This window comes from Falco cherrug, chromosome Z (genome assembly GCF_023634085.1).
Source record: "Falco cherrug isolate bFalChe1 chromosome Z, bFalChe1.pri, whole genome shotgun sequence".
NCBI classification, from domain to species: Eukaryota; Metazoa; Chordata; class Aves; order Falconiformes; family Falconidae; genus Falco; species Falco cherrug.
The window spans coordinates 10,418,432-10,434,764 of record NC_073720.1 but is presented as its reverse complement, the minus strand read 5'-3'; the positions used below and the strand labels follow the sequence as shown (position 1 = coordinate 10,434,764).

Below are 16,333 nucleotides of genomic sequence, written 5' to 3'. Positions count from 1 at the left end.
ACTCCTGAACGTCTCCCTCTGTAGTATGAAAATTGTGGTGGTGTATCTTGCACCCTCCTTGGGCTGCTTTATGATCTCAGGAACCCTCATTAGGCCTTACCTCTGTGCAGTTAAGCAGTGAAGTGTCACTTGACTGTACTAGCAACTCATGCACAGTTGAGACGGGAAATGGCACTGGCTGCCGCAGAAACATCCCTTATCTGCACAATACCACCTGCTAGCCTTGGAGCATTCCTTATCTGGACCATATCATTAACAAGTCTAGGAACACTTTATTATGTCTCCAAGTGGTAAGATAACACTGTCAATAGAATGTTCAGAAAAAAATCCATTAATAAACAACACAGATTGTGGCCCGGATGGAATATTACCGATCACAAACAAATCTAAAAAAAACCCAACAAACAACCACAAAAACCAAGGCCCTAAGTGAGGCCCTTTGAGATCTGCTGGGCCACAGCAGGCTGCAAACACTATTTCCCTCTGAGTGGGATGCCTTTCAGGGTTCACAGACTCCCAAGTCTGAGATATGAGGCAGACTATTGCTGAAAACTGACAACAGGACCTGGGCTGTTTTTCCTGCTTCTCAAGCCTCAACCCTTCACCCACTGATTAGTGAAAAGGCATTTAGCCTGAGTATTTCACTGAACCTGAGAGGAACTTTTAATAGATATGTACCTTTGTCCATACATCTCTGTACATCTGTTTGTGTCTGTATACATGATTCAGGTACTTCCTAATAAGTATAGTGTAAGTACTACCATTTTGAATCCATAGTTAAGTCATTTCTATAATTTAATAAATCCTATTTGATTCACTTTGTAAATGATAAATTACTCAACCATTAAGACCTGTTAAAATCCTATGATCAGCGTTAAACTGTGCATATTCCTTATATCCTTTAGAAATTAACCATTGACCAAGTCTGGATCTAGCCACACCTAAGCTCTATTCAGAGTTTAGAAAGTAAGGAGGTCCACTCTGAACTCGTGAGTCAACAGGAGGGTCTCTCTTACCCTTTTACAATTTTAGTCTCTGTGTAAAACATTCCAGTTTAATTCTGATTCTTTGTGTGATTTATCTGTACAGTAAGTAACAAAGTGAACCTTGCCATGAAACTTTGTGAAGTTGTGCTGCCACAAATTCCTATTAAAACTATTTTGCTCGTACCTTTGATGGTGACTCTTTAAGCAACTTAGCCTAAACCACTCGTTGGTGACAGAAAGTGGTGGATGCTGCTACCATGAATTCATCTCATCCCTTTGAGAGAGCCTTGTAATTGCAAGTGCCGGCTGCAGGCCGTGGTGAGGTAGGGGCTGGCTGCTGCATCCATTAGTGCCTCACTTTTTAGTCAATGTCACCTGCAGCCGTCGATAGGAGAAAGGTGAACCCGGGCAGGCTGAGGCCTGGGGGAAAGCCTGCGGCAGCCTCCTGGATTTCAAAGGCCCCGCATCCACACGGCCCATAGATCGCTGTATCAATTTCTTTTAATATATCCGAGCACCTCTTTCCTGGAGGAGCATGCCGGAATGAAGCGGCGATCGACCGCCCGGGTGGCAGGAGGCCTGCACACCTCCCTCTGCAGTGCAAATCACCATCGACCGGCTGCAGCCTCCCCTCCTCGCCTCTGACGGCGGCTTCGCACCTCCCGCCCCGACCCCCGGGAGCCGCCCCCCTCCATCCCATCCTCCCGGCTCCATCACCCCTTCCCGGCCCGGCGAGCCCCGTCTCCACGGCAACGGCGGCCCCTGGCAACGCGCCGCCATGGCAACGGGCAGGGGCGGGGCGGAAGTGCGCGCTCCTTTTTCCGGCCGGCGGCAAGATGGCGGCAGGGGCGGTGGAGCTGCAGCGGATGCAGTGGCGGCTGGAGGAGCTGGAGCAGCGGGTCGGCGTCGGGGCCTGCGGGCCGTGCAAGGTGCTGGGGGGGGCCCCGCAGCGTCCAGGGGACGGCTCTACCCGCCCTTGGGCCCGGCCCGGCCACCCCTCGGGGCTCGGCCCAGGCCCGGGCCTGGCGGGGGCTGACAGGCCCGTCCTCTTCCTGTGTGCCTCTGCAGGTGGCGGACGAGGTGGGGAAGGTGCAGATGGCGCTGAGCAATATCACCGGCAAGAGGGAGAGGATCAAAATCCTGTTTAAGAAAAGTGGGTGGCCTCGGGGAGGGGGCACCGGGAGGAATCGGAGGGGCTGAGGGAGTTCAAAACCGCTGTGTGGCGTTTCGTTTCTCTAAACAAAAATGCCTTCCGCCCACTTCCCCTCCCTGTCCCCGTGTGACCCCCTTTGATTTTGGACTCTTGTTTTGCATATTTTTCAGAGCAATAAGTAACCGAGTGAGGTCTTTCTGCTTATGATTCTCCCACTCAACTCTTGGGGGTGGGAAGCGGGCTGCTGCAACATGTTGTTTGCTTGATGTCTGCCTTTATTGGTGCAGTGGTTTGCTCTGCCTGAAATGTAGCCCTTGAAAGTTGTTAGAGCATGAGGTCCTGAAATGACTTCTTGCATGCTTGGACTTCTCGGGCATGCTAGAGCAGCTTTCCCCTGTCTGTGTGGTGAGAGCAATAAAAATCACAGACAGGCACTGGTGGATGGATCTGGAGACCTGCCTCCAAACTGGGGGATATCGGGAGCAGACACCGGAGCAGTGCTTTGTCCTGCAAAGCTGTCTCTTGGCCAAGTTTTGCTGTCTAATATAGCAGAAGGAGCAGGCTGTGTAAGGAATGGCATTGTGGTCCAAGGCTGAGGTGGCCAGTCAGTATAAAAATGCAAACCATGTATTTGTAGATGATTTTAATAACCAGGATGGAGGGCTATTGGCTGGTTGGTTTTTTTTGAGAACAGGAAGAAGCAGGTTTCACTCACCTTTTAATAACATTATCCAAACAAAAAGCAAGTGTTGCAGTTGTCCATAACAAAGCAGTTATTTGGCTTGAACTGTTAGTTCTTGGTCACAGTGCTCCAAAGTCACATATTTTCAACTGCTATAGTAATTAATGAATCTGAAAAAAATTACTCTACGTGGGGAGCGTTTACAAAGTAACCTCATGTATGGCATGGGGGAAAATTGCAGTTGTAAATGCAATAACATCTCTGCTACTGTTTTTCACTCTAGTTGAAGATGTAATAAAATATATTGACCCTCAGTACATTGATAGGATGGCTGTTCCAGATGCCATGAAGCTGCAGTTCATCTTGGCAGGTATGGCATGAAATGAGAGGAGACAGGAGTTTGTTTAGCACTGCAAAAGTTGTCTTTTACCTAAGCTGAATTGGAATGGATTTCTTTTCTTCACTTGTAAGGATCTGGCAAGGCACTCTCTTTAGAGCCATCGGAGAGATGGTTTCTGCAAGGATGTCTGTCACCCATAGTGCTCACTTGTGTACATCCGTGCACATCTTTTTAGTATTGAGCAGTTTAACCCTGAATTAATAAAAGGTTTAAAAGAAAAACTGGAGCTAGAACAGTTTTCGTCACCCTGCTTCTGAATACTGTCAGGTCTGTGACAGAAATGGAAGACCTTTGGATGTATTTTAAATACCTTCTAGCCTTGTCCTCTTTTGCCCCGAAGAATTTGTTTCAGCCTTTTGTTGGTATAGTCTGTGAATGAAACTTGGTGGAGATTCTCCTGCCTTAAACTGGTGAGAAACAAGATCCAGGGATGAGCCACGCAAAAGGCTAAACAAGATTATAAACAAACCCTTTCTGTATAGCTAGATCAGCTCGGAGAGGTACCTCACCAGTACTGCTGAAAAGCCAAAGCAGAGTCTTGTATTTACCAGTGTTGCTTCTTGTCTCTCCCCAACCAGACAAGCAGGTTATTAATTCCCGAGCAGCTCTTCTGGAGCAGGTGAAGAACCTCCAGCCCATCTTGGACAGTGCCAGCATCCAAGGTACGCATGTTCTTCTGCAAGTTTGAGGTGGAAATGCCACCCCACAAGCTGTTGTCTATGCTCTTTTTTTTTTTTTTTTTTTTTTTTTTTTTTCTTGAGCCTCAGACTAGAGGAGAGGATAGCTAAGCACACAAAACGTGGTGTGAGTAAAGGATGTACAAACTTAGTGGTACGTCTGCTCCTCCCTCATGCTGCTCTCATGTCCCGTGCAAGGTCAAGGAGGTGATAGAATATTTCAGGAACTAGGTTACAGACAGCAGCTTGGCAGAGACAATGGAGACTGGCATGCCATTCCTGCCTTTGAGCTCTTTTACGTCCAGAATATCCCTTGTTCCTGGTGTAGGTAGAGATGCCTTTTTAATTGCTAATCATAACATTAATCCAAGTGGTTTTCTCTGATATAGTTCTTGACTAACTCTCGCTGCAGGCATCCCCTAACTCATGCCATCTAGAAGCAGTCAGCAAGTAAACTTGGTATTTAATGTACAGGGTAGCTAAGGGTTTTTTTATGGTATGGAAGGTGTGTTTGTGTGTATGGCACTACCACTCAGTGAGTGGAGTTCTGCTGTGATGTGCTTGTGCAGAAGGAATGGTCTTTAGTTTGGGAACTAATGCCATGTGCTGTAACACAAATGAAATAGATTTCTCTTCTTTGCTTTCAGCGGTTCCTGACCATGCTACCAAACTACAGCGACTCTCTCAAATCCACATACAGCAGCAGGTAGTGTGAATACTCTTGACAGTCTTGACTAGCAGGGAGGAGGAACTATGGGTTAGTGGCTGTACTGACACCACTGTATTTGCAGGCTCATTTACAGCACGTTCTTTCAATCACAGGATATTCATACTGCAATCTTAAAGGAGTTTAAGCACTTGGCAGAGGAAGTAGCCAGGATTTCTGATAGTTGAGTCTGACTGAAAAAAAAGCTTTGCTTACCATAACCCTGCTCAAAACAGAGGTTTGAGTGACACTTAATAAGCAGTGGAGGGTTTAACCAGCTGGTGTTCCCACTATTAGTGGGGCGCTGAGGTCAGGCATTGCACTCTTCCAGTGTCCTTAGTCTCTGGAAAGCTGTTGATGCTGTCATCTTGTCACTTCACCCTTTCTTTCCCCATTTGAGTGCTTCTGGAGCAGGCAGCGAGCAGCCTGGGAAGTGTCTAATGACCCCTTTCAGCATTTTGCTTTGAGTTTCGGTTCTGGGGCAAGCAAAGCATGGGTGCTGAGGAGAGGCAGGCAGTAGTGCAAGCCCAGGGACTTTAGCGCTTCATCAGCATAGGTGTTTGTAACCTTTCTCTTCACTGTTGAGACCCTTCCAGCTGCAGTGAGTGGCCAGGGTCTGAGCCCTGATCTCAGTACTGGCCTTGGATGAACTTCCCCCCATGCTGTCAGGGACTGGGAGGACAGGTGTGCTTCAACTTATTTCTTGCTCACTCACTGTGGCTCCCCTTTTTACAGGAACAGTGTCATGATCTCACTGATGATGTCAAGATTCTCCTTGAAGACTACAACAAAATGGTATCCTTTGAGTCTGGGATCTGACACAGCTGAACTGCTCACCTGTCTCCTGGGGTGCGTTCCCCCATCACATACTGTTGAATCCCCAGCCCTGGGTTTAACAGCTAGTGCTGCTTCTGACGTGACACTTGTGTCCCTGCCATACTTTTAGTAGAGCCAAGGGTCAGAACTGCCCGTCCCTGAGACGGGAAGGGTAGGGTGCCACCTGTGAGCCAGAGCCCCTGCACTGGATTTATTCACAGTGTGGCTCAGTGTGAAGAAGTAGCGTAGCCTGCATGCTGGTGCAGAGCTGTCACTGGCCAGTTGGACACTGGCATCTCTGTCAGGTGAATGGTGGTCCCTGTAATCTGCCTGAGCCAAACAGCGGCGCATCCTGGCTGTGTATGATCCCAGTGCTGAGACATGTCCTAAAACCACAAGTGGGTAGAGCAGCTTTGCTCAAGGAAGCCCCTTAAATGCAGTGCTGTACAGTGTTCAGAAAGTGCCTTTTGGACTCCCAACAGTATTTGGTGCTCTGCAGTGGGTCAGCACCTGGATGGTTTGAGTCTGTGCGGGCTTCTACAGCCTGATGCCCCAGGCCTTTTCCTCTCCCAAGGATTTTGGATTCTTAACAGTGCTGTTGGGCTGTCAGGGTACTCTGACCCTGGTTTCTTCCCTGAAGTTTCCACATCTCTTTCCTTAAGAGTCATGTCCAGACCCTGCTTCTCTCCAAGCAGTTTGTCCAGTGGAATGAAATATTGACACGGCTGGAAACAGCCAAGGAAGAGAAACCTGCAGCAGAGTGATAGGAGAGCTGGGAGTGTGGAGAACCTGGGGACCCTGCTAGCCTTGGGTCTCTGGAGAGGCTGAAGCACAGCTTGCACCCTGCTGTCTTAGCATCTTCCCAGTTGGTGCGAGCATGCTGCAAGTGATATCACAGGCTCTTGGGGGGGCACCCTGCGTCCACTGCTGGGCTGTGTTGGCCCCATATTGAAGCCACACTACTTCCTTTTTAATATGCTACTGTTTGCAAATCTTGCACTTCCCTGAAATACATTTTGGTTTGTGACATACTTAAAAATCCCTTTCTGCTCTTACTGTGGACCATAGTAAAGTCCTGAAATGCTAACTGGGTTGTCTTTTTGTTCTTGGGTACAAGGACTCCTTGCACTGTCCCTCCCGTGTGGTTTTCCCCAGGTGGGGAAGTGCAGATGCCTCCTGGCAGCCTGTGAGCCAAGGCCCGCAAGCCCCTTTCAGTCCCACCGCCTTCCCCAGGCGGCGGCACATGCTCTCCTGGCTCGTTCTTCCCATTCTGGTGAGGACTGTGGCCTGGTGGGGCTTTTCCCACAGGCTGTTCCCCCATCTCTGCACTGAGAGGAGACAGCGGCTCTCACCCTTATCCTGCCTCTGCACACCCGAGTGTCTGCTGCAAGTGAGAGCCCTTGGCCGGCTGCTTCCCCTCCGGGGAGCGGTGGGAACTGTGCCTTGCCTGATCTGGCCACAGCCTGGAGTTTCTCCTGGCACAAAGGTCTTGCAGAGTTCCGAGGTCTTGCTTTTGGAAGGGTCCCAAGCCCTTCTGCTCGGCAAGACACGGACCAGCCGTGTGTGACCTGGGAGCTGGCAGCAATGGGGCAGGCTCCAGCAGGGATGTTGGGAGAAGCTTGGCTGTCCCTGCGCCCTCACCTGGCCAGCGAGCTCACACCTGAGCGCACCGCGGCGGGGCTGCAGGCCTGCCGAAAGCCCCCCCCCCGGGGACCCCCGGGTGCCCGTGAAGCGGTGCTGCCCCTAGCCCTGCGCTGGGACCCGACCTTCCTCCGGCTGGGATAACGGGCTGTGCTTTGGGCTGCTTCAGCCAGGCCAGGCGCGCTCGCAGGCGCCCCCGCCGCGGGTGCGCAAAGCGGGCAGCCGCCGTGCCCGGAGCAAGCGGGAGCAGGGAGTGACCATACCGGGAGCGGGACGGCACGGTGCGGCGCCGCCGCCAGCTGCGCCCCGCTGCCCCCGGGGCGGGAGCGCTCGCTCGGGCCTCGGCCGCGGCGGGAGGGGCGTGGCCGCGCCCAGCGCCCCGCCCCGGAACGGTGACGTAGGCAGAAGGTGGGGCGCGAGCTCCGCCCCCCTTCTTCCGCCCGCCCTAGCGCTTGCGCGCGCCCCGTGCCGGCCGCCATCTTGTGGCGAGGGGCTCGCTGAGGCGGCGCAGGTGAGAGCCGATCCCGCACCCCCACCCTGCTCTATCGAGGCCCGGCCTCCTCCTGGGATCCTGTAGGGCATCTGGCTTCTCTGTGGGCCCCTGTAGTGCAGCCCGGCCTCCTCCTGGGCGCCTGCAGCGGCACCTGGCTTCCCCGCAGACCCTCGCAGTGGGGCCTGTTGCTTTCCCCCGTCCGCCTCATCCCTCCCCGTAGCAGCGGCCTGGCCTCCCCTCAGGCCCCTGTGGAAGCCAGCTGGCGTCCCTGCTCCCCCGGCCTCCCGGTTGGCCTCCCACCGGCGGGCGTTCCTTGTCGCAGCGGCCTGGCCTTGCCCGGGGCCCTGTGATACCAGACTCGTCTGCCCTCACTTCGCCAAAGCAGTGGCTTTGGCGAACCCTCGCACCCGCACTGGTCGCAGCCCCCCAGCAGTGGCTTGGCCTTCCGAGCTAGTACTGCAGGGAGTGTGACCTTCCCTACCATTCTCTCTGACAGTTTGCAACCCCATCCTCCATAGCAGCGGTGTCCCTAGCGCCTGTTGCAGTGTCTGGTACTGCTCTTCCCCAGCATAGCCGGGTACGTGCTGGGCCCCCAGGTACCGATGGTGACCTGCTGCTGTGCTGTGGGTGAGGGCCTCGTGGAGGGCATGTGCTTCAGAGGTATAGAGAGGAAACACTGACCTGCCCTGTTTCCACAGGGGATTTGGTACAAGGTGCTGGCTCTGGGTGAAACAGAGTTCATGAGCCTTCAGATAACAAAGCCTTAATGCTGCATGCTTGGGCTTCCTGCCGTGGGGAGGGCAGCGCCCTATGCGGATTAGGCAGATCTCCATCGGGATGCCAGTAGAGGAACCCTGCCTTGGTAGAGAGGGGAGCTGTGAGACTGGACCTCTCTGTCTTTTGTGTTTCCTCAGAGAACCTTTTTTTTGTTTTATCATGTGCCTTTCTGTTGTTCTGCTGCTTGCTGGCCACGTGTCTCCTGCTTGCAACCTCTGGCTTGCCGCTCTGTGACATGCACTGTTTTAAATGTCCGGTCCCTGGCCTTTCACTTAGGCTGGCCAGTCATGGGGCTCAGAGCCCTGCTACCCTGTTTCTATAACATAAGCGAGCTGCTGCAGGTGAGCTATGCCTGGGTTCATTGTGTGCATGTTCTGGTGTGGCTCATGGGGTGCAGCTGTGGTTGGTATTCCCCTGGCTTCTGTTCCCAGTAACCTCAACTCACTTATTTCTTCTCTGTTTTCCCCTGAGATACTGCCTGTATTTTTCACTTCATCCTGCTTAGGCCCACAATACCAACTTTGTTCCTTTCACCGCCTGCCTGTTGGGGCCCAGGCTGCCTTTTGGCAGTGTTTGTGCTGTGGGTACATGCTGAGGAAGACTGGGTACAAGTGACTCCTCAGCATGAAGGACACTCTTGGCTTTTCAGGATCCCTGACTGATGGCTCAGAGTGCCCTTTAGAGGAAGGATTGTAGCTAATGGTGGTGAGAGTTTCTTTGCGCAGCAATTATAGTGGGAGTTTGTATTAACGGATCCATTCTCCTTTCCAGCGCTGCAGAATGGAGAACTATAAGAAGACCAAAATTGTAGAGAAGCCTTGCCCTCAGCCTTTCACCAACCTGCCCCCTGATATTATTGAAATGAAAGTGAAGGATGGGAGCAAAATCAGAAATCTGATGGGCTATGCCATCAGCAAGATGGAGCTGGACTCTGTGAGACAGATTCTTTTCACTGGCTCAGGCAAGGCTGTCAGCAAGACCATTACCTGCGTGGAAATCATGAAACGAAGGCTCAAAGAGCTGCACCAGATCACCAAAGTGCTCTTCAAACAGATTGAAGAGATCTGGGAACCCATTGTGCCTGAGGCAGGCCTCGATGCCTTGACAGTGAAGAGAAACATTCCTGCCATATGTGTCCTACTCAGCAAAGATGCCCTCGATCCTCAGGAGCCAGGATACCAGGCTCCAGGCTCTTTTGACGCCTTCTGGATTGAGACGCTTCAAGCTGAGTCCCAAGGCCAGATGAAGAGGAAGCAGCGTGGAGGCCAGGGAGCTGGCAGCACAGGAAGGCACCCTCAGTCTGCTGGAGGAGCGCCTGGGGAGTCCTGCGCTAAGTCCTGAGATACTGGCACTGCGTTTGGGTGTAATTTGGGGGAGTTACAGAAACAAGCCAGCTGCTGTAGCTGGGAAGCTGTTGCTGAACACAGGGGCTTGCAGGGGAGGGCAGGAGAAGTTAACTGTGTGAAAATGGATGTGGCTGTAACTGTCTGAAACTGTGTTTTGGCAAGTTCCCTTGTCAAAGGCTGCCAGGCTGTGCTCCTTCACATGTGGTTCGGGGAGGACACGAGTCACCTCTGCTTGACCAAGAACTGTTTGCGTCTTGTCAGTGAGCTGCGGCAAACGGCCGCTCACTGAATGCAGTTTCAGCTGCTTGGGGTGGTACAGCAGCCCAGGCAGCAGGTGTGCGTGCCAGGCTGCTTTTGTGGTGGTGGGTGGAGGTGACTTGCTGTGGTACAGAGGGGAGATGTGGATTCTCCTGGCTGCCACCTGCATCACCAGAGCTCTTGTGAGCGGGCATGGGGCTGGGTTGGCTACTTCTGTGCTTCAGAGTCCCATCTGCTGAACCTGTCAGGCAGTTTGATTGTTGGACTGCAGGGATACAACTCCATCTGCGATTGTGTGCATGTAGTGCCCTTTCTGTCCTCCTTTCCCCTTGGTGGAGCTGACAGTTACACTTACCTCTGCCAAAGTGGCAGGAGTCAACTTGTAACCAGCCTGAAATCCTGTAGTTGTGCAAGGGCCCTGGGATTGTGGTAATGGTAAGCTCCAAAGGGCCCTGTTCTTGCCCCTTTCTGCTCCATTACAATGCACAGAGATGTGTTTTAAAATAAAGTTTCCTCTTCACGCAACATGAACTTTGTCATGTCTTCCTCATCCCACTGGAGGTCACCCTGTAAGCGTTGTTGGTGGGGCTGCGGCTGCCAGCTGAAACGTGCTCTTTGAGCGAGAGGGGACCTGCTGCTCCGCGTTTGTCACTCTCATGATGGTGAATGGACCATGATGTGAGGGGGTGAGGTTTTCATCGTGCCTTCAGCGTTCACCTTTAATATCCAGGTTGGGGTTTTTTTATGGGAAGCTTTTTTGCTAATTTTTTGTTGTTCCTTTAAACCAACTAGAACTGTAGTCTCAAAAAGACTCGGCCCAAACTCTGCTGGGTGAGGCAAAGGAGCAGCATCTTTTCTTCCCCAGTGGTTTCACTTCTGGAACAACTCTGGCAGGTAGCACTGGGCAGGAGGAAAAGTGTTGTTCCCTGTGACAGGCTGAGCTCTTGCCAGAACAACCCCTGCTCACACTGTGTTCCAGGTGCTGCCTGTCCTGCCCGCTCTTCCCGGGTCACTGCCTGTGTTGGCGAGCTCCAGCTGGACCTGACGTCTGCTTTGTCAAGTCAATGGGAAACAATACAAGTATTAAAGAAGAGATTTTTGCCTAAACCAGGGGAGCAGAAGAGCCACGGTGCGTTACCCGTGTGACCCAATGCCTTCACAGGCAAGACTTCATGCACCTGCATTGCACACAGGCGCTCACTTTACACCATCATGAGTTTTCTCACTGGCCAAGTGCCCAGCGTGAGCCAGGTTGGTGCCAGGTGTACATGCCTCCTCCTCCCCTTCTGCTGGGAGTCTCTTGCACTCTGCCCCAGCATTGTCCCTGGAGCTAATGAAGTGCTTGAGGAAATGCCCGGACTTCTTTGCTGTGCCAGTGCAGGTGAAACCCGGGAACACGGCAGAGTTAGGATGATTTACCTCAGTGCTGTTCGCAGCTGCTTTCTCTCTTCCGTTTAAGGTGGAGACTGCTTGTCTTGACTAATTGGCAGATTAGCGATAAACACCAAGGAAAGATGCTTGGACGACTGATCAGATGGCTTCTGACATTGTAACTGGCAATGTGTTTGTGTTTGTTTACACTTAAAAACACCCTCTTAGTGGAGAGCTAGATTCTCAATCAGCCTGTGTAATCCTCCCTCGTGGTGGCATGTTTAATGCCTTCTCATCAAAGCTGCAAAGTGATTTTTATTTTTGTTTTGCTGTTTGAAAGTTACCCTCGGCTCACTGTGGCAGCTCTGCTGGCTGCTGTGGCACCTGGCAGCACCCAGAGCTTTCCTTCCCAGTGGCCAGAGAGAGAGCAGCCACCCATCGTACCCCCGAGCCCTCGAGCAGCCAAGGAGAGGTCCCAGCTCTCTGAGGAATCTGCTCTTCACCTGTTCTTCATCCAGCTGCTTCTTTCCCCTGGTGTGACACACCGTATGGGGCTCCCTGTGCCCCAAGAGGCTGCAGCAGATCCCCGCTGTGTCACTGCCGTGTGTCTGTGCCACCAGATGGACGCATGGCCTGGCCGTGGCTTTCAGAATAGCTGCAGGTGGGACCCCTCCACGGCGCTGGGGAGAGCCCCCTGTGTGCCCCCAGCCAGATCTCCCCTGGGTGCGTCAGCTGTGTCCTTCATCAGGCGCATCCCCCCTTCTGAGTGACCCCACAGTAGCGCATCTCTGGCTCTTGTCCCTGGCAGTCACGGCTCAGCAGGGCTGTGGCACGCCGGCACCAGGGGACAGGCTGCCGCGTGCCTCAGTTTCCCACCGCACAGGACACGGAGAAGCCAGCTGTGCCCATGAGGCCACCACTGCCCAGATTCCCAGGGCGCTGGATGTCCCTAAGTGACCAGTGTCCATCCCGTTTCCCTGCCTCCACGGACGGTGGTGGTGCCTGTGATCACCCCGCCTGCCTGCCGCCCCCGTGCCCCAGCCAGGCCCCCAGCCCAGCCCTGGCCACTCCATCGCCACTGTCCTCACGCCCCGGTGTGCACGGGGCCAGGGTGCACGTGCGTGTACAAACGTGTGCACACGTGTGTACGGGGCGGGGCAGGCAGCGGCCCCCGGGCTGGGCAGGGCAGGCAGGGCCCGTGTGGGCCACGGCAGCCGGGCAGCGCAGGCCAGAGGGCAGGCCCAGCAGCGCGGGCGGGACGGGTCGGGTAGCGCAGGAGGGCAAGCACAGCAGCCGGACGGAACGGCGGGGCGGGGCGGGGCGGGGCGGGGCAGGGCGGGGCAGGGCGCGCCGGGCCGGGCCGCGGGGGCGGGGCGGGGGGGCGGGAGAGGGGTCGGGCCGGGCCGGGCCGGGCCGGCAGAGCGCGCGCTGCCCGGCGGCGTCCCGCGCCGCTCACGTGGGCGCCGGCCGAGGCGGGGCGGGCCCTGAGCCGAGTGCTCGTCCAATGGTGCACGAACGGCAGGGGGCGGCCACCAATGGTGGGGGCGGGGCGGGGGCGGGACACGATTAGGCCCCGCCCCCCAGTGCCGGCGGGAGGGAGCGTGCAGCGCGCGGGGCTGCGGCACCCACCGAGCGGCCCGCGGCGGGACCGCGACCGGGGTCCTCCGCACCGCCTCCGCCACCGCGCACCGGCGGGCCGCTCCGCTCCGCACCGCCACCGCGCACCGGGGCCCGGCGCCCGCACGCCGCCCCGCGTCGGGACCTCGCCCCGGGACCTCCGCTCCGCGCCGGCCCCGGCAGCGCCGCCCGCCCGCCCGCCCGCCGGCGGTGTCCCGGTGGCTCCCGGGGCGGAGCGGAGCGGGGGCAGGTAGGTCGCAGGGGGCCGGGGCCCCGCGGCGCGAGGGCGGGTTCGGCGGGACCTGTTGCTGCCCGGTTTCCCGCTGCGGGCCGGCGGCTCCGCGCCTGTCCCGCTCCTCGGCGGCGCGGGGGATCGGGGCACCGGGGACCCCCGGCACCGGGGCTTTGCCCCACCCGGGCAAAAAGCACAAGGGGGGCTGCCCCGGCGCCCCGCACGCTGCCTGGCCAGCTGCCCGCCCCGCTTTAGCGAGCGGGACTCACGGCGGGATCCAGGCGGCAGGAAGGGCGGGCGGCGAGGGGGCTGGAGCTGGGCCGAGGCCGCCCAGAGGCACCGCGGGTGCTCCGGGGAGCGGGGTTTGGGCTGGGCTGGGGCGACGCCACTCCCGCTGTGGACGCTTCCAGCATGGTGGCCCTCGCAGGGGTCCGGGGGCCACAGCCGCGGTGTGGGATGCCGGAAAGGTCCCCCAGACCGCAGCTGGAAGGACAGGTCCCGCCAAGCCCCAGCGGAGCCCCTTGGGCCCCGAGGTCGCTGCCTGCCGGCACCCTCACAGCCCACCCCGAGGAGCTGGGGCAGCCTGTGCCCGTGGTGATGCTGACTTTCTCCCTTCCAGGTGCTGGAGGGAGGAGGGGGGGTCCCCGTGTCTTCTGCCCTGCCAGAGGAGGTGGAAACCAAGAGAAAGCTCTGATCGAGCCTTCCCAGCACCACAGAGAAGCTGTGAGCAGCCAAACTCACAAACAGGGTGACACCATCCTGCCGCCTGCCTGGCCCCGTCTCCATCCCACTGCCAGCACTGCCACCATCCCCTTTGTCCCCTGCCAATGCCAGCAGGTGAAGGCTGCGTGCTCAATCCCTGCACTGGCATCCCAAGTGTGGGGCCAAGCTGTGGGCCCCGCTTTTTCCTGAGGGACAGTGGCAATGGGGTCTGCTCTCTCCACTGGAGCTGTCGTGGCAATTTCTTTTAACTGTGTCATTGCGTTGCTTATCCTCATCCTCTTCCTCATCCTCTGCAAGGCCTGCAGGACCCCCTCATGCCCCAAGAAGAGCCCAGCTTCTGATATGGATGAAGCAAGGAACGAAGAGAAGTACCTGCTGCAGCCCTGAGCTGCCTGAGGACTTGAGTACCCAGCTGTGCCAAAGGAGTCGCACCAGTGCGGATGCTGGCACTGGGACTGAGGTGCTGGACTGCGCATGATGAGTGCAGAGGGGATGCTGAGCTGCTCACAGGGGCCATGACATGGGCCACAGCCCTTCACCTGGGTGGTTTCGGTGTGGGAAGTCCCTGCAGATGCCCACAGTGATTATGGGGATAGAGAGACAGTGGCTGGGGATGTGCTACAGGGACAACCCTGCCTGTCCCAGCAGCCAGCGAGCACAGCAGGAGCCCTGCCCTCAAGGGCACCCCGTGTATGGGGACAGCCCATGGGCTCCTCCCTGGCGCTCGTGGCCCAGGCCAGTGACCACCGTGTCACGCGCCCGAGTGGGGCTGGATTGGGAATCGGAGAGGGGAGGCAGCAAGGCTGGCACAGGCATCTGTCCCTGAGCAGGCTGGCTGCCCCATGGTGCAGTGCCCCTGGTGGGACCCCCACAGCTCTGGCCCCGCTGGCCGAGCAGGGTGTTACTGGCCTGGGTGTCTGGGGGTGGCCCCAGGGTGCCGTGTGCCCCCAGCTTCAGGAGGGCTTTTGGTGCCTGTCTGCCCCAGCAGCCAGTTTAATGAGCCACAAGAGGGTCTGCATGGCCTTTCCATTCGTCCCCAGTCTGTCTGTCAGTCCCCTCCAGCATTAGCATCAACACCAACAGGCTAACTGCCCTCCTTGATGGGTGTGCAACCCTGCCTGCTCCCAGCCAAGGCCAGCTGGTGGGATCTGACCTGTCCACGGGCAGCAGACATGCTCTCATTGGCATCCCCATCCCTGCTGAGAGCAGCCTGGGATGGCTTTTTGCTGGGGAGGTGGGAGATATGGGAAGATAAGCATCTTCCCTTATCAGCATTGAAGGGTCTCCCAGCCCCATCACTCCCCAGGGACCACTGTGGCTCTGCAGGAAGGGATGCTGGTGGTCTGGTTTGTCCCCAGGCCTGGCAGCTGCCTGCAGGTGCTGTGTGTTTTGGAGGGCTCTGCCCTGCCCATCCTAGAGCAGAGCAATAGCTGAGGTCCCCACTGGCACAACCACTGCCATAAGGGGACAGAAAGGTGCGTTGTGCTGGGAAGGGTGCCAGCCAGGGTGCCTGCATAGGCTTGGCCAGGCCTGGCAGACCCTGTGGTTCCTCCCCATGTCAGGCATAGCTAACGCATCCCTTTGCAGCATTTTTACTAGACTAATAAACTAATAGTAGGAACGAGGCGGTGTCTCTGACCTCTGCCCAGCGCCTGAAAAATTTGGAGGAGGCGGCATGTCCTGCCAATCTGCAGGGTGAGGAAAGTCTGCCCCAGGGCTGGTGGCCAGTGTCCCTGCAGGACTGTGGGTGGTTTTCTGGGTGGTGGCCACAAAGAAGGGCTCATGTCTACATCCATTTGTGGTTTTTAGGTGCTGGGTGGGAAACCTGGCTGGATATTTCATGCCCACAGAATGTCTGTCTGGGCTGGGGGCATGCAGCTGTCAGCAGGGAGCAGCCCCCAGCCCAGGTGCTAGAGACACTGGAGAGGTTCCAGGCTGTGGCTTTAAGTTACAGTGATGCTTGCAGGGGACACAGGCCGGCTGAGTGCATGGAGGAGCTCTGCCACCACCCCTGCCCAGTGGACTGAGCAGCTTTGGTCCCCAGTCCTGGCAGCTGGGCACAGGGCTCCAGCAGTGACAGCCCATCCCTGCTCATCGGCATGCATCAAGGCCACCGTGGCTCCTGCTGTGGCAGCTAATCCCTCTGCTGAAAAGTGCTGGAGCTGTGCGAAGGCTCTGCAAACCCCAGCACACAGCCGTTCCTGCAGCTACCAGCTGGGGAGAGGCAGCCGAGCCCCGTGCTGAGCCCCGCTGCGGAGAGGGGAGCTGTGAGCATCCTGAAGCTGGTGGCTGCCAGCTACTGTGATATGCTGGCTGGAGTGATGGCACGTCCCTCTCCCACAGCCACAGAAGTCCAGGCCAGGTCCCCAGCCACCCTTTGGCTTAGGCTACCACCTCAAAATCAAGGGGGCCATGTGTGGCTGACCCCACCAAATGGCTGTAGGGCTGCAGCTCA

At 56.5% G+C, this 16,333-nt stretch overlaps 3 protein-coding genes across 5 annotated transcripts; all 3 read left to right on the top strand.

Moving 5' to 3' along the window:
* The first annotated feature begins 1,790 nt into the window (after positions 1–1,790).
* DCTN3 (dynactin subunit 3) lies at positions 1,791–6,507 on the top strand. 2 transcript variants are annotated; one of them, XM_027801962.2, is made up of 7 exons: positions 1,791–1,915; positions 2,055–2,139; positions 3,105–3,191; positions 3,800–3,883; positions 4,546–4,604; positions 5,340–5,399; positions 6,095–6,507. In XM_027801962.2, the coding sequence occupies exons 1-7, from the start codon at positions 1,823–1,825 to the stop codon at positions 6,182–6,184; spliced, it is 558 nt and encodes a 185-aa protein (XP_027657763.2). In that variant the 5' UTR covers positions 1,791–1,822; the 3' UTR covers positions 6,185–6,507. The 2 variants fall into 2 exon arrangements, with proteins under 2 accessions (XP_027657763.2, XP_055555541.1); XM_055699566.1 differs by lacking the exon at positions 3,105–3,191 and having other exon boundaries at positions 1,798–1,915.
* A 922-nt stretch (positions 6,508–7,429) lies between these two features.
* On the top strand, positions 7,430–10,460 carry RPP25L (ribonuclease P/MRP subunit p25 like). 2 transcript variants are annotated; one of them, XM_014278101.3, is made up of 2 exons: positions 7,430–7,572; positions 9,103–10,460. In XM_014278101.3, exon 2 carries the CDS (start codon positions 9,112–9,114, stop codon positions 9,670–9,672), a length of 561 nt encoding a protein of 186 aa, XP_014133576.1. In that variant the 5' UTR covers positions 7,430–7,572; positions 9,103–9,111; the 3' UTR covers positions 9,673–10,460. The 2 variants fall into 2 exon arrangements, with proteins under 2 accessions (XP_014133576.1, XP_027657762.1); XM_027801961.2 differs by lacking the exon at positions 7,430–7,572 and adding an exon at positions 8,067–8,131.
* A 2,406-nt stretch (positions 10,461–12,866) lies between these two features.
* On the top strand, positions 12,867–15,502 carry ENHO (energy homeostasis associated). The gene is made up of 2 exons (XM_055699783.1): positions 12,867–13,173; positions 13,775–15,502. Exon 2 carries the CDS (start codon positions 14,080–14,082, stop codon positions 14,263–14,265), a length of 186 nt encoding a protein of 61 aa, XP_055555758.1. The 5' UTR covers positions 12,867–13,173; positions 13,775–14,079; the 3' UTR covers positions 14,266–15,502.
* The last annotated feature ends 831 nt before the right edge of the window (positions 15,503–16,333 follow it).